This window comes from Phlebotomus papatasi, chromosome 1, assembly GCF_024763615.1.
Source record: "Phlebotomus papatasi isolate M1 chromosome 1, Ppap_2.1, whole genome shotgun sequence".
Lineage (NCBI taxonomy): Eukaryota > Metazoa > Arthropoda > Insecta > Diptera > Psychodidae > Phlebotomus > Phlebotomus papatasi.
In genome coordinates, this window is record NC_077222.1 from 59,793,811 (window position 1) to 59,820,272 (window position 26,462).

General features: G+C 32.2%; 1 protein-coding gene across 6 annotated transcripts in view; it reads right to left on the reverse strand.

The window, feature by feature from the left end:
* The window catches only part of LOC129809514 (TLD domain-containing protein 2), a 116,205-nt gene that overhangs the window by 84,659 nt on the left and 5,084 nt on the right, over positions 1-26,462 (reverse strand). For 4 of the 6 annotated variants that reach the window (XM_055859415.1, XM_055859412.1, XM_055859417.1 and 1 more), the window contains exon 2: positions 11,032-11,757. In XM_055859415.1, coding sequence (XP_055715390.1) covers positions 11,032-11,330 — 299 coding nt within the window. In that variant the 5' untranslated portion in view covers positions 11,331-11,757. The remainder of the gene's footprint in view (positions 1-11,031; positions 11,758-26,462) is intronic. The other 2 variants (XM_055859413.1, XM_055859414.1) reach the window with 2 other exon arrangements.

Below are 26,462 nucleotides of genomic sequence, written 5' to 3' on the forward strand. Positions count from 1 at the left end.
TAAAAAAAATATATAAACTCGTGTCAATTTTCATTGCATTGAGCAAGAATCTTAATTGCACCACTTTGTCATATACTTCTCCCCACCTCACAATCAATTTTTTTTTCATACCAAATTTGGCATAAGTGATTTGTCTTTCTGCAGCATTGAGAAAGGATTAATATAAATGTTTAAAACAAAAACTAAGAAATAAATGATAAACAATTTGTTGGGCCTTAGAATAATTTTCAAACATTTCATGATTGATGAGGGACAATCACGTGAAATTCAATCTAGTTCATTATTTTCACTTAGCCCCATTGATACTGCATATATAGTGTCTATGTGAAATGATAAACTAGTATATAGTGAATGCACTTCACCTCAGAGAGTGTCGCACTGATTGTTTGCAATGAAGGGCAAGTGGCGTATGTCAAATTAATTACATATAATTCTCACTTTATTGTCCCACTCGCTGATTGTTCAAAATAATACATAAAACGTCTTGTTATATTAAGATTCACTCTATTGAATTGTTTATAACCATCTCTTCGTATTCTCTTTCAATTTGACTTTTGCAATTTACACGCTCCACTGCTGAATATAATTTAAGCTAAATTTGATATGTGTCTTGAATTGCTAATTTCTTTTTCCAGCATCACGTATAAAATTTACCATCTAAAACTCCCCAATAAAAATGGCATGAATTGTTTGTCGTCTCTTCTCTAAGCATAAAATTCAATTTATATATAACTTTGTCACACAAGCCAAAAAACATCAACCATCAAATATGCAACAAAAGAGAGTCACTTCAGACAATATGATTAATGTGATTGGAAAGACATTCTGTATAAAGTGTTTAAACAATAAATCCCCTTAAAAACAAGGAAACCGCAAATATGTGGATTAGTAAACAATATACTGAAATTACCGCAATACACCCTTAAGTGGTAAACAAAAGTCGATTGAACTGTTTAATCATAGAAAAAAAATATTACTGATATTAAAATATGAATCAATATATATTTTTCACAAAATTACAATCACTAAGGTTGTGCTGCTAAGCCCAAATGAGTTCATAATAAATGTGTGTTTTTTCAGGCAAGCCTGCACTACTTACAACTACAAAAATGCTTTTAAATTCAATTCTTTGTTGAATTTTGATTAACGAAGTATCACACCGAGTAAGATAATCTCACGAGTCGAAATTCGAGACAAATAAAATTGGCTCAACGCGATTATTTGCCCCCAAAATTTAGCTCTTAATAGAAATTGTACTATAAAAAATTTGGGAACCGATGTTTTTTATATGAATTTCATTTTTTTTTGTTTCCCGCTCACCTATCCCCCTAGCCAAAGTCTTAGGCCTTAAGGCCTATTAGGTGAGATTCTTAACAAAATCTCACCTACTATAATCCTAACAAAATTTCATGTCGTCCGATCGACCTCAAATTTGGCCAAAATGTGTTTCGCCACTTCCTGATTCCGAATATATATGTGGCTAAGTTACGTTCCCGGCCGGCCGGCCGGCCGGCCGCTCTTTGGAGCTTAATAGCTCCTAAACTAAAAAAGATATCGACTTGCGGTTTTCGGCAAAGGTTATATATCGGGTGAAAATTGCAACTTGGTGCATAGACCCCCCACCCCCCACCCCTCCTTCCGCCATTTTGAAGACCCCCCTTTTTTTGTTTTCTCAATAGCTCCGCCCCTATGGCATTCAGCGGACTCAAATTTTAGTATGTTATAGCTGGGCCTTAGAGCTTTCCATCAATACCAAACTTAAGGTCCCCCGACCCCCCTGACCCGAGCTATAAGGGTCCAAAAAAAATTTCTTAAAATGGCCATAACTCCGGTTCTAATTGTCAGAATTTAAAAAGTGAGGGCTTTTTGGAAAGCTCTCGTGAAATACCACTTCCCCTTCTAACATCGCAAGTTCATAAAACCACCGCTAGGGGCGCTTTTTTTAAAAAGAAAATTTTTAAATCTTAAAAGTTAAATAACTCAAAAATTCCATTGTGCATCGGGCTGAAAATTTAGTATGTTGTAGCCGTTGATTATACCTATCAAACAAAAAAAAACCTTAAGTCGATCTAAAACCCCTGACCCGAGCTATAAGGGGTCAAAGTTCGAACATTGACCGGCCTCTATCTCCGGTTCTAATTAACATAGCGACCTAAATTTTACCTTTTTGGTTTCGTCTCGATGAGCACTTTCAGATGGAAGTTCAAAAAGTCACCACAGGTGGCGCTGTGATAGCGTCAAAATTCATCGAAATTCAAAGTCACTTTTCTCAAAAACGGCATTGTGCAAGTTAATGAAATTTTAGTATGTTGTAGTCCAGTCTAGGACGTTTCCAAAATGGTGCGTATGCGCGCTGTGGTTAAAACAGAACCGGAGATATGAGGGGTCAAAGTTCACGAAATTCAAAAAATCATATCTCCGGTTCTATGTGACCGATTTTGATGAGTGAGGGCTTAAACGAAAGATCTCACCAAATGCTACAACTTTCTAGAATATTTGAACTTCGTGGGACCAACACCAGGGGCGCCACAGTCGAAAAACCAATTTCAATATCACATAACCTCAATTATCTCGACTGTCGCTAAACCGATTTTGATGATTACTTCGACACAATTGTAGAACACATTTGTCTCTACATTTCGTCCATACATCATTTTCCGCTCAGACTACGCTATCACTCCGATTTTGCCGTTTAAGTGTGAAAAAAATGATTTTTCCCATAAAAACGCTTTGAAATCACTCAGATGCCAATTTGACTGCCTCTACTCCACCAAGACACTTAAAATAGGGTTTTAAATGGAAAGTCCCACAAAATACAACAATTCTTTGAAATAGTTGAAGCTCAACAAATGACTACTTGGGGCACTCTGGATGAAAAAACGAGTTAAGAAACAAAAAACCTCGCTTATCTTGGCTTCTGAGTAATCGATGAGATCATGTTCTATGGGAAAATTATAGAGAACATACTGGTCTACATTTCACCCATATATCACTTTTCTGTCAGTTCATCCAAATCCTTGATATTTTGGTTTAAATACAAAATTTGTATAATTTCACGAATTTGATTCAAGATAACTGAATGGCGTCTCCCAACTTCAGCTCCAAATCGAATTTGCATGCACTCCGAGTTAGCTCACGTTAAGAATCTCACCTACATAAGCCGGTTAGGATTATCTGTCCCTTTTGACTAATGACGATAAATTCTATTTTAATCAGCTTGAATTCAGAAAAAATGAATTCTAATGGACAAAACATCGAAATCGATTAAATTAAAAATATATAGCGGGAAGGTTAAACGATAAAAAAATTGGATCAAGTCAAAATTAAGAAAAGTACAATATATCATATTGCAGATTTTTTTTCATTTTTGGGTATGTTTTAGAAATTGCCTAGGCGGACAGTCTTTATACGAAAATTCCAAGCTTTTCAAGGTCAAACTTAGAAAGGCTCTAGAGAACGTATTTATTAATCGAATGGTATCATGTTTGGGTTTGTTGAAAAGGTCTTGGAATTAATGATAAGCCTGAACTGATAACTATTTTTTATCCGAAATTCAATTAAATGCTTCTATGATATTTTGCCTTAAATTTTCCCTTAATAATCCAATACTAACACAAAAATTTCTACAAAATTTACACTGACAAGAAATCACAAAAGTGAAGCTAGCCTAGACTTATGTCTGAACCCCGTATAAAGCAGCATTTAAAGTTCTGGCGAGTCAGAAAATGGGAAGAACTGTAATATTAGGTGAGATTCTTAACAATCTTACCTACTGTAATCCTACAAAAATTTCATGTCCTCCGATCGGACCCAAGCTTTGCCAAAATGTGTTTCGCCACTTCCTGATCACGAATATTTGGGTGGCTAAGTTACGTTCCCGGCCGTTCGGCCGGCCGGCCGCTCTTTGGAGCTTAATAGCTCCCAAACTAAGAAAGATATCGACTTTCTGTTTTCGGCAAAGGTTATATATCGGATAAAAATTGCAACAATGTGCATTGACTCCCTCCACCCCTCACCCCTCCATCCGACATTTAGAATACCCCCCTTTTTTGTTTTCTCAATAGCTCCGCCCCTATGGCATTCATCGGGCTCAAATTTTAGTATATTATAGCTGGGCCTTAGAGCCTTCGATCAATACCAAACTTAAAGTCCCCCGAGCCCCTTGAACCGAGCAATAAGTGTCCAAAAAAATTTCTTAAACTGGCCACAACTTCGGTTCTTGTCAAAATTTAAAAAGTAAAGGCGTTTTGGAAAGCTCTCATGAAACGCCACTTCCTCTTTTAACATCACAAGTTCATAAAACCACCGCTATGGACGTTATTAATAAAAAAAAATCAATTTTCAAAGTTGAATAACTCAAAAATTCCTTTGTGCATCGGACTGAAATTTTAGGATGTTGTAGTAGCCGCAGATTATACTTATCAAACCAAAAAATACTTAAGTCGATCGATAACCCACCTGACCCGAGCTAAGGGGTCAAAGTTCGAAAATTGACCGGCCTCTATCTACGGTTCTAATTAATATTTTGAGCTAACTTTTGGGTTTTTGGTTTCGTCTCGATGAGTACTTTCAGGTAGAAGTTCAAAAAGTCACCGTAGGTGGCGCTGTGATAGCGTCAAATTTCAAACACATTTTTCTCAAAAACGGCATAGTGCAACTTAATCAAATTTTAGAGTGTTGTAGTCTAGTCTATGGCGTTTCCAAAAAGTGGCGTGGGTTCGCTGTGGTTAAAATAGAACCGGAGATATGAGGAGTCAAAGTTCAAAAAAAATCATATCTCCGGTTCTATTTGACCGATTTTGATGAGTGAGGGCTCAAATGAAAGATATCACAAAATGCTACAATTTTCTAAAACATTTAAACTGCGTGGGACCAACACCAGGGGCGCCACAGTCGAAAAACCAATTTCAATGTCACATAACCTTAATTATCTCGACACGTGCTTAAACGATCTTGATGATTACTTCGACATAATTGTAGAGGACATTTATGTCTTTATTTTGTCCATACATAATTTTTTCGATCAGACAATGCGATCTGTTCGATTTTGTCGTTTAAGTGTGAAAAAATTGATTTTTCCATAATAACGCTTTGAAACCACTCAGATGCCAATTTGACTGCTTCTACTCGACCATGACACTTGAAATAGGGTTTTAAATGGAAAGTCTCACTAATTACAACAATTCTTTGATATAGTTGAAGTTCAAAAAACGAACACTTGGGGCGCTCTGGTCGAAAAAACAAATTCGGAAACAAACAATCTCGATTATCTCGGTTTCTGATTAATCGATGAGATCAAGTTCTACGGCAAAGTTATAGAGAAAATTCTGGTCTACATTTCACCCATATATCACTTTTCTGTCACTCCATCCAAATCCTGAATATTCTGGTTTAAATACAAAATTTGTATAATTTCACGAATTTGATTCAAAATTACTGAATGGCGTCTCCCAATTTCAGCTCTAAATCGAATTTGCATGCATTCAAAGTTAGCTCATGTTAAGAAACCCATAAGCCGGTTAGAATTATCTGTCCCTTTTATATGATTAAATATTTAATTGCATACTTGGTGTTTAGACTCATAACTAATCAATTTTTATTATAACAATTAAATATTCGCAAATTCTTGACCAACATTTCAAATCATGTCCTTTCGGGGTTGTCCTTTCTCATTTTACGATCACTTGTGAATAGCACAATTTATATTACTTCTGTGAGTCATTTTGAAAACACATGTATTATTGATGAAAATTGCTTTTAAATGTCATTACATAAATCCCAACAATATCACATTAATCCTCGTCCATAGTCAACGATGGAAAATCCATCAAATCAGAAGTTGATATATAGCTTTTTGGCACCAAATAAACAATTTATTCATGCTTTAGTTGGAGCATTGGAGCATATAAATAATTATTATTCATTATTTGTGCATTTCATAAGATGTCCTTCAAATTTAGGGCCGACACTGTGATTATCATTTTAAATTCATTCCTACACACCACACCTATAAAAAATCTTGTGTTAAATATTATTTTTTTTAACAGACAAAAATAAAAGAGTAAGAAAACCTCTTTGACGTATTTTTGTTTTTTGAATAAATTACTCATATATGCTTAAAGTAAAGAAAGGATAAAATTGCAAATTAATCGAAAAGTGTATTCTCAAGTATGTAAAATTATTATATGTTTTTTTTATAATAAGATTTCATCTACAGACAGGTTGGGTTGAAAAACATTACTGGTGGTGCTGAGATCAAAATAAACATGTTTTCGCAAATATAAACTCTTTCATCCGTAGACACATAAAGCACATGTCTAGTAGCGAAGCGAAAGAATTTTTGGCACAATTTCTCGCTTCATTGCACAATATTCATTCATGAGACAGTGATTTAATGCTTAACAACAAGTGGTTCTGATTAGTCAACCGAAACTAATAACTGCAGGAGAAATAATTAAAATGACACACCTTTCAATTGCGCAGTCACTTGTTTTTTTTTCATTCTTTCTTCTTTTTTTAAACTCTTTCAAGTTCAAAGTCATTTTCTTGTGTCAATACCTTTTGATTAAATTCTCTTTGGCAATTTTCTTCGTCAATATAGACAAATTAAAAATAGATATTATACCATTATTCTAAATTGAGAATTTCAATAAAAAACAATAAAATCCAATTGCATTATTATCTTTGGATAGGAAAAATTTTTATAGGATACTAAATGGAATTTATAGCAGTGCGGTATTGCCATTTTTATTGGTATTGTGGCATTGGTTGAATTTTAAATAGTCCAACAAATTAGTAAAGTTAAATTTACCACCAAACACGTTTAAATTGGACGGAAATAATGAGGTGGTAGACCAATTGTGAACGTTATTCTATTCATCAACAATTTCAGACACGCACATCGCACATTTTGAAATTTCGCACTCAATTCACCACCTAAAATTCTAATTGGAAGCCAATACGAATATTATTAGTCAACTATATCATTACTTGCTATCTCCATATTAAAGCTTCTCACTGATACTCGAGAAAAAAATTAATCATCATGAAATTATGGACGGAATTTCCTTATTTAAGTCAATAATTAACGATCTTAATAGTCTTATTTTGCCATTGCAAATTGTAAAGACAGATGCATCATATGGGGAGTCTATTTGAAATTCTAATCCATTATATTTAGCTCTATAGAGAGTCATTTCAATTTTAATCGATGTCAACCGTCTAGTTGAATTCTCAATATCACCAACCAAGACTTTACAGTCGAATACAAAATCAGATAAAAAATACTCAAAGCCTTTCTAAAAATCTAATTCTAACTGTGTTATTACACTTGCACATTAAAATTTTAATATGATTCACATTAATTGCCGCTGGTGAGAGTCCAAACGTGTAATTTGTGTGTTTGAATCATTTTATATTCAAAATTTGATCTATTTGTTGATAAAAAGGTAGACCTGACCCGCAAAATGTGACATTAATTGGTTTATAGCATTAATGCGAAAAATTAATGCGATTTTCTCTTTAATTTTTTAATGTGAAAAATATTTATGCTTTAAGTAAATTTAAACTTATTTTTGCAGGCCAAGTCCACTTCTTTATCAACAAATAGAAAAACCCCAAATATTAAGTGACTCAAAGACACAAATAACATATTTGGAAGCTCACAAGCGACAATTAATGTAAATCACATTAAAATTTTAATTTGCAAGTGTGATAACGCCGTAAGAAAGACTCTTTGAATTAATTTTAAAGAGATCTTTGATGATAAATCATCATTATATTTACAATGAATAACTTTGAAAAACTTTTCAAATGCATCACTGGACCTGGTCTTAGTTCCGTTTGTTTTTGGTGTCTAAGAAATGCCACTGAGTCCTGGTAGAATAATTTATATAGTAATTACCAATGGATTTCTCTTCCGAAGTATACGTTTAAGTGTTTATCCCTTTAAAAGAAGCTAATTACCGAAACTCTAAAAGTATTACTAAATCGAATACCTTACTTTGATCACTGAACTGATAATTGGAAGTACTTATGATTAACCAAGCGACGTTGCCATGAAAAGGATTCTAGATCCATTTAGGAATAAAAAAAAGTCTACTGAACGTCTTATTTTAACTTGTAAGCAATAGGGACAAGTATAGTCTTTTTAAAGGTCTCCATATTTTGAACAAATTTGAACTGGATTATAGGTGATTTAACCAATTAAATGATTATTTAACTTTTTTTTATTAATTTGTGGAAAATACTTAATAGACATCACGAAATAACTCAAATTGTTACACCAATTTTTGAATCCCACTGTATTATATTATCCAATGAGATTATTTCACTTTAAGTATCTCAATATTCCCATTTTAAACCTTGATTTGCAATCTTAATGTTTTCTTTTCCAGATCAATCTGAAAGGAGAGTAACTTTGTAGTATATTTTTTCACCCAATAAAATAAATGCATGGAAATCGTTCATTTTATGAATAATGACTTTATGTTGTTGGTACAACAATTAATACTTCAAGATCAACTTGAAATCCTCATTTTATATAGTATATGCTCCAAGTTATTGAACTTTGATTTTCTTATTCATGTATAACCATCGATAATATTTTGCTTTTAAGTCCCATGCAAAAGAAAAATAACCATATACAAGAAAAATCCTTGCATCACTCTACTCTCTTCAGACACTTTTGACTTGAGAAATAAAGTTCATACATGAAAGATAATACTTGTAAATTCTGAGAAATATGGAACATCATTTTTCATCACCTTCTTCTGCATCATGGATTAAATAACTTTTTCGTCAATTTCCACTTGCACAAATACACTTAAAGTCAAGGTTGCCTCATTTTAATTGGAATAAGTGTTCAATTTATGAAGTAATTGCGTCAATTTATCGAAGATGTGTGCAAATGTGACATTGGCAGGACAGGGTGAAATTGCTTAAATATATGCGGCTCAAAATTATAATATATGGAAAAATGTATTTCATCACACTGTTTTTCCATTAAATATTTGCATAGCAAATTTATAACAATCAACACTACAAGGAAAACAAAATAAAAGTCACAAAACACTTGTTATATGGAAAATGTCTGAGAAAAATCCACTTCTAACTAATATATGAAATTATTTAGAAAACTTTGTCATGCAAGTACAATTACAGATTCATGCAAAACATTATATATAAATTAATTACACTTCTTTCTTATATAATAATTAAAAAGAATTAAAAAAAAATAATCTTTTAAATTTTTTTTTCAAAAAAAAATCTGTTTTTTCATACCGATCTCACCTCAATTAATGGAAAAAGCAAAAAACAGTTTTTTGTTTCATAAAATATTTCATCTTGATTAGTAAATAAAATGCAAAATTTATCAGAAATCATTTTAATCCATATAGAGGGAAGTTAGGCACCCTTGAATTGGTGTAACTTTGAAAAAGGTTTTTTTCTTTTATATTTAAATGGAATTGAGCCTTATCATAATGTAATTAAAGTTTGCAATTGGTTTTTTGTAACTAAATTGCTAATTAAGGTCCAGTTTCATTTAAAAATATGAGAAAAAGCTCAATTTTAAAGCTGCCCCACTTCCCCCTAAATTTAAAGATGGTTAATAACTTTTTCATTTTTTTTCCTTGTTATACATTGCATTAAAAATTAGAGATTTTAAATTTTAAATTTTAAAATGATAAAATCATCAAAAAGTTTCTTTTGTTTTATTATACGTCATTAATGTAATATGCTATTCTGGAGGTTAAACATTCATTATAAAATATTAATAGGTCTAAAGGCTTCTACCGAAAATTGGTCACGCTCTCTTCACTTTCAAATAATAAAAAAAAAACATTGAGAGTAAATACCATTTCGTTTAAGTTCACAAAAGCAAACCGCGTCTACTGAAAAACATTAAATGATTTTTGTTCCAGTATTTTATTATTTACTGAAAATAATGAATCTTTATTAACTACTAAACCTACCGCCCGTTTTTGGTCGCTTTTCCTAGCGCACTCGGTCAAGTGACAGACCGCATGGTAAGGTAGGATACTCAAAAAATTTTTCTTGGAAAAGAGGAAAAAATTTAAATTTAAACTCTGAAAAATATATTAAATACATGTATATATTTTAAGAAATTCATAAAGTTTCATAGGGACATCGTTCAGTTTAAATATGTGTTAATTTTAAAAAGCTTTTAAACCGGTTAATTTGACGGGTCTTCTTAGATTTAGTGTTAAACTGAAAATTTAGAATGCATCTATTGCCACTTCTTCCCAAAGGATAAATGTTTACCGATTAAGAACATATTTGATGAGCAAAGTAATAATTTATAAAAGTTAAAAAAAAACCAATAAAGTACTTTTTCCAAAGTATTAAATAAAGTAAATATTTACTGAAATGAGTCTAATTTATACTATCAGCATTTAGAATGATTGTAGGGAAATGCAATTTCCTTCACTCATTTGTTCTATTTATAATAATTACTATGTTATTGTTTTTTTTCTAAATTGACGCGAGCTGTTATTCACTTACTTTTTACTCCTAATATTTCCCTTTCTCTAACCAAGTTTATCAATACTTAAGCTAAAACATGCATTCTACTCTATACCAATTTCAAATTTGCAAGCTTTGAAACTTTACGATAATTTTTAAGTTGAATTTTGAATTTTACAGTTAAATTTTCCAAGTCTCGTGGAAATCTTGAAAAATAGGTGAAAAATGATATTTATAGAGAAAAAACGCATTGATTTTTTTTGCATTTTGGATCGAGTTTTAACTTAACTAAATACTAAACAAAAAACTGCAATCTCAAAGAATTATGATCACAATATGGATAGCAATTCAATATAAAATGGTTCTTTCCTTGTTTAGATGTACTAATTGCGTCCATTAATTACATAATGTAAATCAAGTAAATGATTATTGTGTGAGAGGAGGTGCAAATATTAGTGAAAGTGCCACTAAAGTGCTAATAAATTAGAATTAATCACTCGCCCCAACTACATGACCATTCAACGGAATTTTGTAGGATGGACTTACTGCCAGGTGAAACTGCCGGTTATGCCTTCTTTCAACCGATCGCGAAGTGATCGTTGTCTACTGGGACCCGAACCAGCACTAAGTGGCGGTAAAGTAGGACTGCCTCGATGTTGTTGTGGTGCACTTGAGATGGATATGGTTGTGGGACTGCCCGAAATTGGACTTCCCGTGCTGCCGGATATATTTGAGACAGATGGATCACCAGCCACTTGATATTGCTGCGTGGCTGATGGTATAGCTGCTGATTTGCATGCACCCCTTTGGTGTTTCACTGAATTCTCACGCGAAGGAGTTGCCATTGCCACCCCCTCTTCTTTTGAAACCACCAAAAGATCCACCAGACACAATTTCAAGCAATTTTAACTAACTTCCCCCACCAAAGGAGAAATTAACTTTAATGTGTCCCAAAATACAAATCTCCCTTATTGAATCCCAAAATGGCTTATTATCAGCAACAAAATAGCTTAATTTGTACAGTCTCTCTCGTTTTAGAATACAACAATTAGCACTATACTTTTTTTTAATTGCACCTGTGTTTTTTTAATTGAATCGTCCAATTGCACACAATTTTCAGAGTCTCTTCAATTACATTTTACCCATTTGTTTTTGTTTCTTTTTAAACTCTCAAATACTCATTCTCCTTTTTTGCCTCAAATACAACATCATTCACATTTTTAGAAACAAAGTGCAACATTATTGTTGAGAAGGTTGCTCATTTTGAAAACACTTATTACATCAAATATGGAAAGAAGATTATTTTACACTTTACAGCAAAGAAAATAAATGGAAAAATGTTGTGATTATATTATTTTCCCATTTATCTTCTACAAAAAAAAATTTGTAAGGCATTGCAAAAGAATTCTTATCACAAAGCAAGAAAACAGATAGAGAGCAGGGATATGAATTTTAAGTAGCTGGGAATAAATTTAATGGTTATAAAATTAAGGGAGCGAGAGTATAAAAATTTATCTTAAAATATTTAGAAATATAAATTTGATTTGTTGATGCCAATCACCGACCTGCAAATAAAATAAAATACAAGAACCAATTACTCAAAAATAATTTAAGAAGAAGGAAAGGAAAGGTTGTTTTTTTCACGATAAAGAATTTTCGTTTTAGTGGTTAAAAAGCACATTAAAAGTATTTCACATTTGTTTTTCTTTTTTTTGTACATTCAATACGTAACATAAAAACCAGCGATAAACATTAAGCTTATACGATAAATACATATAATAAATATTTTGATGTAGTTTAAAATTTTGGGAAGGGTAGGGCAATTTCATACAGTTCAATATCCTATTCAACACGACCTTTTTTGTGACACTTTGGTATTGATTATGCAACGAGTTACGCTCATAGAAATTTTTTTTTAAGAAACTTCAAAAATTGGATAAGCAGAATAGTAAAGGAGAGTAGTTTTTTCTTGCGTTGACAGGGAGAAATATCATAGTATAATTGTTAATGATTACTAACTAATTCAAAAGTAAAATATTGATAAAATTCAAAATCATAGTTTCATAGTGTTATCTAAAAAGAGATGACAAAGCGTCCCAGCTTTGCGGAATGCTCGAACTCACGAGATAGAGCTCACCGTGAATTAGCTTTTTGCATAATCTTTTGGAATCACTGATCTACTAGAGATCAAATTGATTCATAAATCGCAAAAGCATTTGAAAATCAAAAATCGGTACTTAGCCGATTCATTACCGATGTAGACCGATGCAGCCGGGTTCTAATTTGCAATACTTTTCTAAAAAATCCAAATTTAACCAAAAAGAAAAATGAGCCTTCCAAAGTGGTTGAACTTTGACCTTCACTAATTCAAAATGGCGAATTTTCCGATCATAGATATGTTTGGGCGAAATGTTCGCCAGGACCAGCTCTAAAACATATCCAAAAATCATTGAAAAAGCTTAGGCCAATTTTATGCAAAATTGGAAAATCTCATTTTTGACCTATTTTTGGGAGATTGGGAACATACGAAAGGGGAGGGGAAGTAAAGTGGTTGGGTACGAGATAATGTCTTTTGAGGAGGGGTTATCGAAGACCGGAAGTCGATATCTCTTACCGTTTAAGCTCTAGAACAGTGAGAAGTTGAAAAAAAAGTCGATTATATAACTGCTCTCTCTTTGAGTTCGAGCAGTAAAATATAAAACCCCATTACTAAAAATCAAAAATTTACTAAAAATTTAAGATCCTGTATAAAACTGTCCCGTAATCGCTTTGGATAGATTACACACCAAATCCTGTGTATATAAACACATCTTACTCTTGATTAGGTAAAAAGAAGCTGAAAATGTATGACAAAAAAGAAAGATTGTTCAGCAAAAAGAGTGTCCTTCTTTCTCAGTTGATTTCCTCAGGGAGATATAATATAGCAAATTATTATCATTTTTCGTAGATAATTTTTGGTAATTTTGTGTGAAACATGTTCCTCCTATTTGTTGTTTCCTTTCATATACGACACAATTCATCCGAATCCTCACCCCAAACCCCTTTGGATGAGGTGGAGGAAAACTCGTGTCTTCCTCCCGCAAATCCAAGACTCCTCTCAAAATTCCATCAGTCTCACATCCTTCCACCCATCTGACACTCCATGTACACAATTCACCATCCATTATAGAAGCTTCAAGGGCGTTCCTGCTCATTGTCGTTGTCAGTATTACATGCCTACGTTCACACAGAAACACTTTTCAAATGATATATGACAAACTCCCCCCGGTATCAGCCTATTCTATCCCCCCATAGAGTAAAAGACTCTCACGATTCCCCTTTTCACAATAACCCCTCAATATATTACACAACAAATACTGCTCTCTTTAAATAGAATACATCCTCAACTTTCAAATACAGGCTCTCTTTGCACATTTTATTGAATTCAATGTTACATGTCCTTCTTCCTGCCAATCATAGTCAAAATTTAAATAGTCGAAAAAAAACTTCATGTCTTGAGTTAAATCGGAAATTATATATCGTAGATGAGGTGGAAAAGTTGAAGAACAACTTCAAGCATACTTCACATAGATTTCTATATAGGGTACCCCTAGTGAGTGATATCATGATCTGTTTGGTCACTTAATTTCCTCTCAGGCACAATCAATGACAATCCATCTATATATTTCTATAGCAATATAGACGCCTGAAGTCCAAATAGTTACTCATTTATTGACCCATCTTCTCGACTTATTAAGGAGCTTTATTGTATTTTTTCACCATGTTTCTCATACCAAAACATGGCGTATAATTAGACTTTTTCATTGCGTGATTATGAGCTTTCTATCACAAGTTTAGCAGACAGCAGGCCAAAAAGTTAATATTGCTAAAATATTAGGCAACAAGACACACTGTCTAATTTCAAGAATTAAATCATTATTATCATTAGCAGATGATTAATTTCATAGGATTTTCTAATACTCTTGCATACCACGAATCAATAAATCAACTTCCATAATTTTCCATATTGCCTCATAATTTCAACGAATTAAACCAAAAGGAAAATTAAATGGCAAATTGAATTAGAAAATTTTCTCACCACCTGCGTTAAAAGTGTCAAAAACATAATTTTCTAGCAGTGGAGGTTACCATGGGTAAGGATAAAAAATGAAAAATATATCTCCAACCAAAAACAAAGCAAAAAAACACATTTTATAGTGGAAATGTTGAAAATAGAAAATTCATTTCCGTAATGCGACGCCACCAGACGCCACTCTTCTCTGAGGACAGACAATCGATAAAAAAAAGTTCAATCACCAAAGCCCATATAACAATAATTATACGTATTTTCCCATGCACTATATTTTCTCATTTTTATCCTGCTAGTCCAACTATAGTAAAATCTCAGCTAAAATTATAAATAAGGAAAACAGGAAAGTGATTTCTATCCCGTCGTCTTGCCAATGATTACAAACATCTTGATGGCAAATTGGATAGCAAGCCTTTTTGAAAGTATCACAGTATCGTGATAAAAATTGTACAATTATAACCTAAAGTTACAATGAAATAATGCTAAGACCAAAGAAGAAATTTCTATCTTGATGTGGGAAAAACGTCTCCCCTATTATCTTACAGTATTATTGAATATCATTTTTCGGCAGCCCACATAACTCACTCACTCAGAGTCAATGAAGAGAACACCTTGCAGCGTTAGAATGCCACTATGTCATGATTGATACTTAAATCTTTGAAGTCATCTAAAACTTCAAGTACCTGGTCAACGATGAGCTATGACAAAAGTGTGAAGATGGTAGGTTAATGAGCGGATTGCAGAAAGGAATAATCAATTTTCCGTTCAAAAACTTCTTTCGATCATCGAAAAAACCATGATAGGTATAGGGGAAAGGCTCATAATTTTGTCCACTTTCTTATTTTGGACACTTTGAGGATAACATTGGACACTAAAAATAAATTGATTAAAATGATGGATTTTTATTCCAATATTTGATGAATAATGAATTCTATCTAAATATTTGTTCTTTTTGGAAGATTTTGACAATAAATACGTTAAATTTTGAATATGATTTGAGTTGAAATTGCTTTGTTGAAAATTCAGTGTGAGCAATTGCTTACGAGAAATATGACAGAACTTCGTGTTTACTTCAGTTCTTATTTAGCTGTGGTGAAGTACTAACAATGTTTCTTCGGTTTTTTTTTGAGTGATATTATTGAATACTCATTGAATATTGTGTTGATTCACGTTAGTGGTGATTTGTACATTTGATCTGAAGTGAGATTTGCCTTGTGAATTAGATTTTTCGTGTGAAAAATGGGAAATTTTTTAAGACATTCACAAATGAGGTGATGGTTCTTATTTTGGACAGGTGTTTTTCTCACGAAATTTCGTGAAGTTTTAGCTTTTGTGATGACTAGGTTAGACAAATGCCTGGAGAAACAAAGGAGCATCATCTCTACGAAAGAGACGTAGCGAGAAATGTCCTGAAAGGCTCCCGGAAAAGTCAGGGAATGAGCGAATCCGCACGTACTTGGAGTATCGAAGTCAACTCACTTTAATGAATGATATGGAAAGTTTCCGGGCTTCTGTGACATTCTACGTTTCCCTTACATGAACAGGAAGAGGACTTGGTAAGATTGGTTCATCAAATGAAGAACAATGGGCATCCTATTGAGGCGGATTAGCTGTCCAAATTTACAGCCAAGTTGGACAAATTAATAAACAAATTGTCCAAAATAAGAGCCAAAGTCACCCCTACATATCAATTCATTTTTAAACGTAATAAAACTAATTTTAATAAAAAAAGGTCGATAAATAGCTTGCTAAGTTTCTAAACAACCCTTCTGAAAAGAGAGTAACAAGAAATGTCAATTAGTATTGAAAATATCGCACTTCAAACTTGGAACTTCGATGCTTATAAGCAGACTGTCCAAAATTATGAGCAATTACCCTAAGACCTATTGCCACTTAAGGTTTGTGGATAGCGGTGAAGTTTTAGAGCAAATGTTACGCAGAAGCCCGTTAACATGGAACACGAGATACGGCTGAATCATAACATGAAAGTCCTATTTCAGGACCTATAAATTATGGTCACCGTCAAAACATGTTAAATTATCTGACTTATACACAAGGAGTCTAGAGATGTCCAAGATAACGTTGGACTCAAGTAGCCGGATGGTGTCCTTAAACAGCTGGTGGGGTTGAGGTGTTGGAGAGTTTTCAAGATTCACCTAAACTGAAGGTAGTTAGTATAAGAAGTTCTATCTTGTATAAAAGAGCATCAACTTAACCCTTTAAGGACGATTGGAACACTGGTGTCCCATAAAGAAAATAATTTTTCCTGACTGCCTAAAATTATTTTTTCCTTATGTTTGTACGTTTTTGCAAAATAGAAGGTTGAAGGAGTCCAGGATATTTTTGCAAGTCTCCAGGTATTTGTTGTATTGTAAATTTTTAAGCTCAAAAATGACGAATTTTTAAATTCTCATAATGAAAATATTTTTAATTATTTTTTATACTTCCAATTTTTTTTAAGCAAAACCTTTTTGAAAAAAAGAAACTACAATACTCAAACATAATATTTTTCATTAGAGTGAAAATTATCATTCATTGGCATTGTCAGAAAAATTACTTAAATTTTTAGGCTATTTTTGTCCCTAAAGCTCATAGAGGAAAAAAATACCCATAATCAGACTTTGTTGGACTTTCTAAGGTTAGATGTAAGACCTTTTACTGATTTTGTTTATCGGTTTCATTTTTATTGCTGATTCTCGGTCTGCGAAAACTGTCTCGTCGTTAAAGGGTTAAGTAAGCAACATACAACTCTAGTCTGTCTGCCGCCGGTTTATTTATTATCACTTCCATTGGGAAAATGATAGCACATCCGAATAAAAGTCAATATCTGTTTAGAAAAACTTGTTAAACAAAGAGTAATGAAAATTTTCAATGAACTTTGAGGTAAGTAAGTTGGGAAGGGGATTACCAGAGAAAAGTGGGAGATTTAACGTGGCTAAAAATTTAGTGTCTCAGAAAGTAACCTAATCATTCTAAAAGAATTAAAATATCGTATTAAATAAATTTTCCGATTTAGTGAATACAAAATCTCTTTGCAAATTATAAATATACCTCATAGCATTTCTTCCTATTCTGTATTCTCATCGTACATTAAATTGCTGTAATTTTCAGTTGAATGATTGATGGATTTTTGGTCGATTGATATACCTTTTTCCCATTAATTTGCCATGCGGATGGGATTTAGTAAACAAAGAGGCTCAATAATTCCAAAGAATTACAATAAGCCCTTTCAGGTAAAATTCCATCAATCTATTCCTATCAAAAAATATATATATATTTTCTATAATATTAAAATTACAATCGATAACGAAGAAAAAATAAAGGGAAACTTTATAAACAATTATTTTTCCATTACAGAAAAATCTCGTGAGAGTAAATGGCATAAAACTGCAAATATTTTGTTATGTTTGAGCAATTTTTTATGCAATTCCAATTCACAAATAAATCACACCAAAACTCATGTTATCCAGGAAAAGTTGCAAACAGATATTTTCCTCACTTGGAATTATCATGAGATATATATCCACTTGAGTTGGAAATGATGTTACTATGTATTATACATAGTAATACCCAAAGGTTTACTCTTGTTTCCCATCATACATCAGCAAACCAAGTCACACAATTCTCAAGGGTGTCCTTCATTGTCCTTTTATTCCCTTTTCATCCTAAACTTCTTCTATATACAACCATTTTTCTCATCTAATATTCCCGGTTTACTTGTCACAAGTTTAAATTACATGTCAAATATTTGTCAGAAAATTGGAAAATTTGCAATCAAAACACGTGTCGGATCTTTTCACAACTTCCTCCTTAAATAACATTTGTGCATATAGGTTTTTAAAAATTTTGTAATTATTCTAAATAAGAATGGCTAAAACACTTGTTTTACACCATAAAAACCCTACATCCTATTCTGAAAAAATGATGACAACTTCTGTAATATTTTCAACATTTACACATAAAATTAACCTAATTCCATGGTCTAAATTTAATTTACCCGTAGGACACTTTCATTTGCATTCCATTTTTCCCATATTTTTGATGAGTACAACATGTATTTTTTGCTATGTGCTTTTTGTTACATTTCACACATTTTCCCTAGAAATTGTGGACGTATATAAATAAAATTAGAGAAATGTACTTTTCCTCGCTTCACCATAATTACATCAAATTATTCACGGAATTTATCATCCCTTCGTAAAATTATGACAGAAAAAAAACAGGAAAAGAAAGTACACAGACTGTTATCCTTAAAAACGAAAAAAAAATAACAACATGAGCACCATAAATATCGTTGAAATATTTTTTTATTGCTTTTACTTAATTCATTATATCTGGGAAAGTGTGGTTACCTGCAGACGATTAATGCTTCAAACAAATAATTTTTTTCTATATTATCAATTAATTTGACACATGGGTCTATTTAAGAAATGCGACACATAGGAATAGATATTAAAATATATTGCTATGGGTCTGATTCATAAAGAAACATATAAAAAATCAACGTACCGCAGTTATAAAAGATATAAATTTTGATTCTCGTAGATTTCAAACCCGTCGAAACACTTTTTCGTTGCTGACTACGGCTGCTTCTTTCTGGCGTATTGGTATTTGCAAATTAAAAACAGTAAGAGATATTGACTTGTGGTTTTCGACAAGTCACAAATATACATAAATAAGGTGTAACAAAATGATAATATGATTATCCAAAATACAACCTTTACATAGATTGTATATAACCCAAATGGCAAAAATTTACTATAGTGCAAAAATGAGGTAAAAGAAACGTTTGTTGCACGTCACTCAAGTTACTTCGAGTTTCAAAGAGCCGAGGAAACCTTATGACCTAAATATAACGTTTTGGCTACTTAAAATATTAACGTCAGACTTGCTGTGTTATAATAACGTAATTTTTTCGTTGTTTTTTTCTCAAAATATGACGTAACTGTTTTTAAGAAAATTTACGTGCAGATAACGTAATCATATAAGATATTCAATAGAATATCTGCAGCTTTTTAAACGTTTAGTAATGACAATATAAAAATATTAGGTTATGGAATAGCTTTAAAAAATAAAATGTAATATTTGATTGTCTTGAATTTAATAAATGTGTGATAAAATTTTTCGTTCTTGCAAATAATTTGCAAACGAATTGTTCAGAGTATTTCTACTTTTATATTAAAAATTAAAATTTTATTAAAAATTATTGTTTGCATTTAAATGAAATTTAAATAGATGATTTTACTTAAACATAACATAAAAATAGGAGATTTTAAAATTCAGTAATAAAATAATTATTCGAAATACGTTTAAAATGAATTATTTCAGATTTTTTCTAACTTACAATCTCTAAGGTAAAAAAAATCATGTCAGTCTGAATGTGTTGAAAAAATATTTTTTTATTCTTAAATATAACGAGACGATTTTTACCGATTTTTTCGATATTTTTCATTTCTTTAAATTGCTTAATTGACTTAAAGATGAATAAGTTTAAATTTTCGATGTATTTATCCTATTTATCGGTCACTTCATGTGAAATTTTTGATCTTTTGGGATGAAAATCGAGAAATACATTCTTTTATTAGAGCGAAGCGTGTTATACACTCATGTGCATAAAGTATTTCTAAGATTTGAATTTGAAGTCAATTTAATATCTTTACTACAAAGCATCGACGACAATAATGCCATCTATTGGTCCACAAAAAATAGTCTGAATATTTGAAGTCAACTACCATTTGGCCACACCCTTAACAGACTGTATTGTTCAAAAAGTATAATATAATCTGACAATTTTTAATAATGACACTACGTTGTTTATACGGGCAACGGTATGTTTTAACCTAAGAAGTTAGAGATAGTGACTTGGGGTTCTAGGAGGACCCTCATAAAGTCGATTCAAGCATTGTAGATATATTACAAAATATTCCAGAAGTTTAATTTAAAGTACATTTTTTGTAGAAAACTAAAAGAATTTTTTTCACAAAAATGTAAGTAGTTTCTTTTGCAAGTTTTGTTTTTAGAGTTTGTGGACAAATTGCTCTCAAAACAACGCTTTTTAGTTTTCGGAAATGGCATTCCATTACGTTCCTGGACGAAAGCGTGTTCTTAGCCTTTCACTAACGAAGAAAAATTTAAAAAAAATTTAAAAGATAGCAATTGTTTTCTTAAAAATCAAGTAAAATTAAATTGATACAACAAAAAAAAATATTTTTAACATTTTAAAAAATCGATCATATTTTGTATAGTTAATATATATTATTTTGTATAGTGATTTTAATAATTTAACACAAAATTGTGAAATTTTATTCTTATTTTAATTTATTTAGAAAGAAAACAGGACAACCTGTCCTCTCTATTAAGGTTTCTTCCAAACATTTATGATTGTGATGTTGGATTTGAGGACTAAATGTACGCCACATGATTCAAGCGGAGGCAGCCAAAATCTCGAAAGCCAAATCCCGAAAATCAAAATCCCGAACGCCAAAATCCTGAAATGGGATGGAATTATATGGAAGATAATGTGTAGAATAATTTCCCAAGACACAGAAAATTTTCCTTTGTCTCCACCATGCGCGAGTGCAATAATGGGAGTAGCCATGACACTTTTAAAAATTCGGGATTTTGGCTTTCAGGATTTTGCCCGGGACCCGATTCAAGATAATCCCTTCAAAATAAAATATAAATTTATGTATATAAATTTTCCCGTTGCCATTAAAATTTTTTATAATCATAACGTAATTTCCAGAAATTGTTCTTAACTGCAAGTGTCCAAAATTATTTTATAAAAATCTATCTTATTATACTATGAGCGTTAAAAGAATCCGTCTTTGGAATTCAATAGATGTCGTATGACTATCCGCGGACGCGGACAGACTTTTATTGGGATGAGTGCGCCATAAGATTTTGTTGCGCGCGAATTCAAAATTTTCACACTGACTTTAAATTCCGTTTTTCATGAAATCTAATTCCATATGAAATTTATTTTTATGACCAAGAAGTTGTAACAATATGTCAGAAATTATAGGGAATAGTTTAAAAAAAAATTCAGAAAATTTTTAGAATTATTCCATTGAAAAATTGTCAAATATCAGTTTTTTCTGGTCGGGAGATATTTTAAATCGATACTTGATAATATCTCTATCGGTAAACGGCATCGGCATGTTCAATATAATAAATAAAATCAATGAAATCCCGCGATATTTGCACGCTGATTATTGAAATATTTTCAGTGAGAGATTTCATGATAGAATTATGCGTCATGGAAATAAAAAGAGAACGAAGAAAAAGAATGCGGAGTAGAAAGAGACAAATAGAAAAGAGGTAAGAAGCGACGTTCAACTAACGTGTCACTATCGTTAGTGAACTTACCAAAATGGTAAGTTGTGTCGCTTCGCTTACCTCTTTATAACGTGGAGGTTATTCCCCACTTCGAAAGTATGACGTGCGGGTGCACCAAATAATTACTATTACCATACGATAACTATAACGTCATACTGACACATTTTTGCCACTTGGGAACCTATACATTGTGCTAAATACGTATACATGGATTTAGCCTACCAATTAATAGGACTGAAAGTATTCAATATGAATGAAAGAAAAGGACATAAAACTGAACTATATTTCAGTTATAAGTTTTCATTAATAGCACAAATCCCATTAGTTTTCTTTTATATTTTAAGGAAATTAAAAAAAATGTATTACTGCAAGTCAATATTATTAAACTTTTTTTCTTGAATATTTTTATATTTAATTATTTACGCATTTAATATAAAAATTTATTGTTTAATTTTCTTCTGACTAAATTTCAGCATATTGAGTTCTATTTGCTCACATTTCCTATCTTGAATTCTAAATAGCCATCCTTTTCCACTTTTATGTTACGTAAGCTTGTTGGTTGATTTTTTATTTTTCCAATTGATTGCAAATATTTAGGTCACTTCCTGCCGGATCTCTCTCTCTCACTCTTACTCCAGCTCGTGGCGCTATAACTCTCGCGTTGTTGATGCTGCGTGAGTTTACAGTATTATCCATTATCATCGCCTACCCTCCCCACTTTACCTCAATCATCCTCGTCATCACTGTGGCGTCATTAAATTATCATGGTGAAGGAATTACATAGCAATTTATAGCTGGATAAATCATTGAATTTCATCCCAACACTGAAGACTTTCTAGGGAAAAAGATTCCATCCCTCTCAAACGAGCATGGATTGTGCGGAGAAACACAATGATGGATATGCACTAAAGGAAAAAGAGACACAATGGACAGCAATCTGACATGGAAACGGGAATTATCATTGAGAAGAGGAATTCATCGCTTTTCAGTCTTCCTTGTTTCAGGAAAAAGTTAGACAAGAGAAAATAAAAGGTTGAAAGGAAAAACCAAGAACTGTTGCCCCACATTCACTGCCCAATTTCACTTATCGACAAACCCTCAATAGTGGCAAATTACACCTATCCACATGAAGAAGTTTTTGTAGCAAAATGACTTGTAAAATATTTAACGTATATACTCTCAAATTACAGGCCATGATTCTCCATATTTCGTTATCATAACTTACCAACAATCAATTTTGTAAAAAAAATATTGATTGACTATCCTTATTTTTCTCAATATAAAATTTTTCAATACACCCTGACATACAATTTATTTATTTAAAATTATCGAAATACTGCGCTGTAATTTTGCACAAAGCCCAATCACTCAAGTACCAAGAATGTAAAAAAATTGAAATCTAATAACGTCACGGGTATGGATTTAAAACTATACAATCTTAATTCATAAATCTCAATTACAGCTTTGAGATTTAAATTATAAACTCATTTTGCTTAAATTTTTAATAATTTCCAATAAAAAAACGACGTAGAATCTAATAACTAGTAAGCGAGAAACTAAATATATTATACTATTATTTGAGTTGAGAATCAAAATGCATTGCCTATCTACCAAATGGAATATTTTCATCACAGTAGGATTTAATATACAAATTATATATTGACAAACTTATTCATAACTCTTGAACATTTTAAATTTTTAGAAGAGTTTCCGTTGATACCTCTGAGAAAACTTTGATATACAAAAAAAGTTTAATTCTATAAATTGTTTTTACTGCCTAAACTCCCCAGACTCTCAATTTTTACCCCCAACCCCAAAATTTCCACCTTTCACCCCACCTGCCAGGGATCACGTTTTTTCAATGTATTTTCGCGTTGCAGACTATTTCTGAGATATTATGTCATGGTATTTCTCCGTCTGTCTATCTCTACGTTTGTCCGTCCAGTTGTCACCAGCTCTAGAAACCAAACAGTTAGAGATATTGACTTGGAACTTTCAGGAGAGCCCTCATAATTGACCCAAGGACCGTTCACCTGTCCCTCATACCCCTCCCCCCCTCACCCTCCCCTTTTCCTACAAAACTATGTTTTTGGGATCACTAATAAACGCGTCGTGCGACTTTTAATTATTTTTGAATATTTCTTAGAGATTACCCAGGCGGACATTTCGTCCATATACGAAAATACCGTTAAATTATTCCTGATAAAGGTTTTTCAAGGTCAAATGATTGAAAGAAGATCTCTAGAGAACGTATTTCTCAGACAAAGAGGTTTATGTTTCAGCTCATTGGAAAGGTCTTGAAATTTCTGGTAAGACTGAACTAATACCGGTTCGGAACCGGGAATAAACCGATTATGAACCGATTACTAGGACTCTTTGTTCACTCTTTTTTAAGTAATACTTAAATGAGAAATTGTTCCATATCTTATGAAGTTAAACAAAAAAACAATAAAGTAACGAATATAATTTCTAGCTTTGAAATATACATATCGACTATAAGTTCCTGTTTCAGAATTTAGGAAATTATTCTGCCGTGCTTGAAATGCAAAGAATCTTAAAGATTTTTTTATGGCAAAACATTTGTACAGTTTTGTATTCATTAATTGTTTTTTAATTACCTTTATAAAAGACATCAAAAATACAACGAAACATACTCTTACTCCATCTTCTTCTCTCAGGAAAAGCTGCTATATCACATGAGCAGACCTCTTGTTAAGAACACAAGAAATTCTTAATGATGCCGACTTGAGAATCATGAATAATTACATGAGGAAATTTAAGGCAATTTCTGCACAATTTGCTAAAACATTTTACTTGATACTTTGCACTCATGCTTTCCCAACTTTATTTCTTGTTTGTTAAACATATTCCAACAAAGGCACATTGCGAAGAATGAAAAAAACAAAGCTTCTGTACTTTAGATATCGATCGTATAAATACTCTGCACTTCTTTTTCCAGAGATTTTCATTTTTTTTTGTATTTCATGGGATAAACACCACACCAGAAAGAGAACGCAAAAAATCAGCAACGAGAGAAAGAGCAGCACTTTGAAGTAAGATTTTCTGCAAAAATGATATATAAATTCAAATGACCTGCACAAGTGTTACATTTTTCTATATAGTATTACAGCGGAAAAGGAAAATTCTTCTGAAAAGTGCTGTGTATTACATAACTGATTATACATTGAAAGAGGGCATGTACACAGTATAATTCTTGAATAATACTCTAAAACATCTACAAAATGTGGAATTTTTGTGAGCCACATGAGTATTTCTGCAAACCCGCACAAAAGCATCCTCAGCAGCACCACTTTCAAATTCATTATTGCTCCAACATTGTTGCCCTGTTAAATTTTCACCCACCCATGTGGATATGTATGCTTTTAATTATACCTCAAATATATATAATATAGCAACGGCATGGAAGCCTTTGTCATCATACAACCATTTCCTCCAATGGAGAAAAGTATAGTGACAATGTTGCAAAACATATCCACCCTCTACAGACGATATTTAAATTGTCGCATTTAAAAGTTGATAAGAACGTGACTTTTCATGTATATTTTCACTCATCCCTTTTGCCTTACTAGTATCCCTAACATTCTCCTTCTCTTTCAACCTTTCACATTCATGTGATTACATTTCCTAAATTTTATCGCATGACCCACATCTGAAATAATAGATGATGTGAGCGGAAATTTATTGAAAATAATTTCTTGATTAGTGTATTCAAGGACATTTTATCATACCATACAGATTGTACTAGAATTTTGAATTTATTTAACTTTAAATTATCCCTTTTCATTCATGCCATCCATATAGATTCTAAACAAGAAAACATCGTTACTAAACACTAACAAAATCGCAATGTTTACCGCATAAAATCTAATGACCCAATCTCACATTATGGTCTTGTAACAAAGCGTACATACCTACACAATCCTAGAATTATAATGGGATTTCTTATACCATGATATTTTAAATAAACTCACAGACTAAAATTATTATTATGAGTTACTTCGTTTTCCATAACCCTTGAATTCAAAAATCCCCAAATTCATATCATTTCAATTTTTCAGATCCAAAGACAACCCAGCAAACACCAAATTAATGTTAGCTGATTTCAATTCATTTGAAACTATATGTATTTTTAGCTGAATTCTTCTCACTTTAAAACGACACTCGCGAGGCAATGTCATTTTCCCATATTTGGTTAGCACTTTTTCTTCGAGAGTTGCTGACCGGTCAGCATATTTTTGCTGATCGATTCAGCAAATATGCTGAAAACCATGTTTTTTTTCAGCTAGCTGTGCTCGCTGGTAATGACTAAAGTGAATAAAAGTGCACGTTTTTATTGCTCGAATTAAAAGAGAAAGTAGTTATACCATCCACTTTTTTTCAACTTCTGACACGGATAGAGGCCAAACGGTATGAGATTTCGACTTCCGGTTTTTGATAATTCCCCCATAAGTCAACTATCCAGGACAGACTTTTTTCTTTCCCTCCCAGTCCACTTCTACCCCTTCAAAACCATGTTTTTTTTTGGTTTATTTCGAAAACGACTACTGGA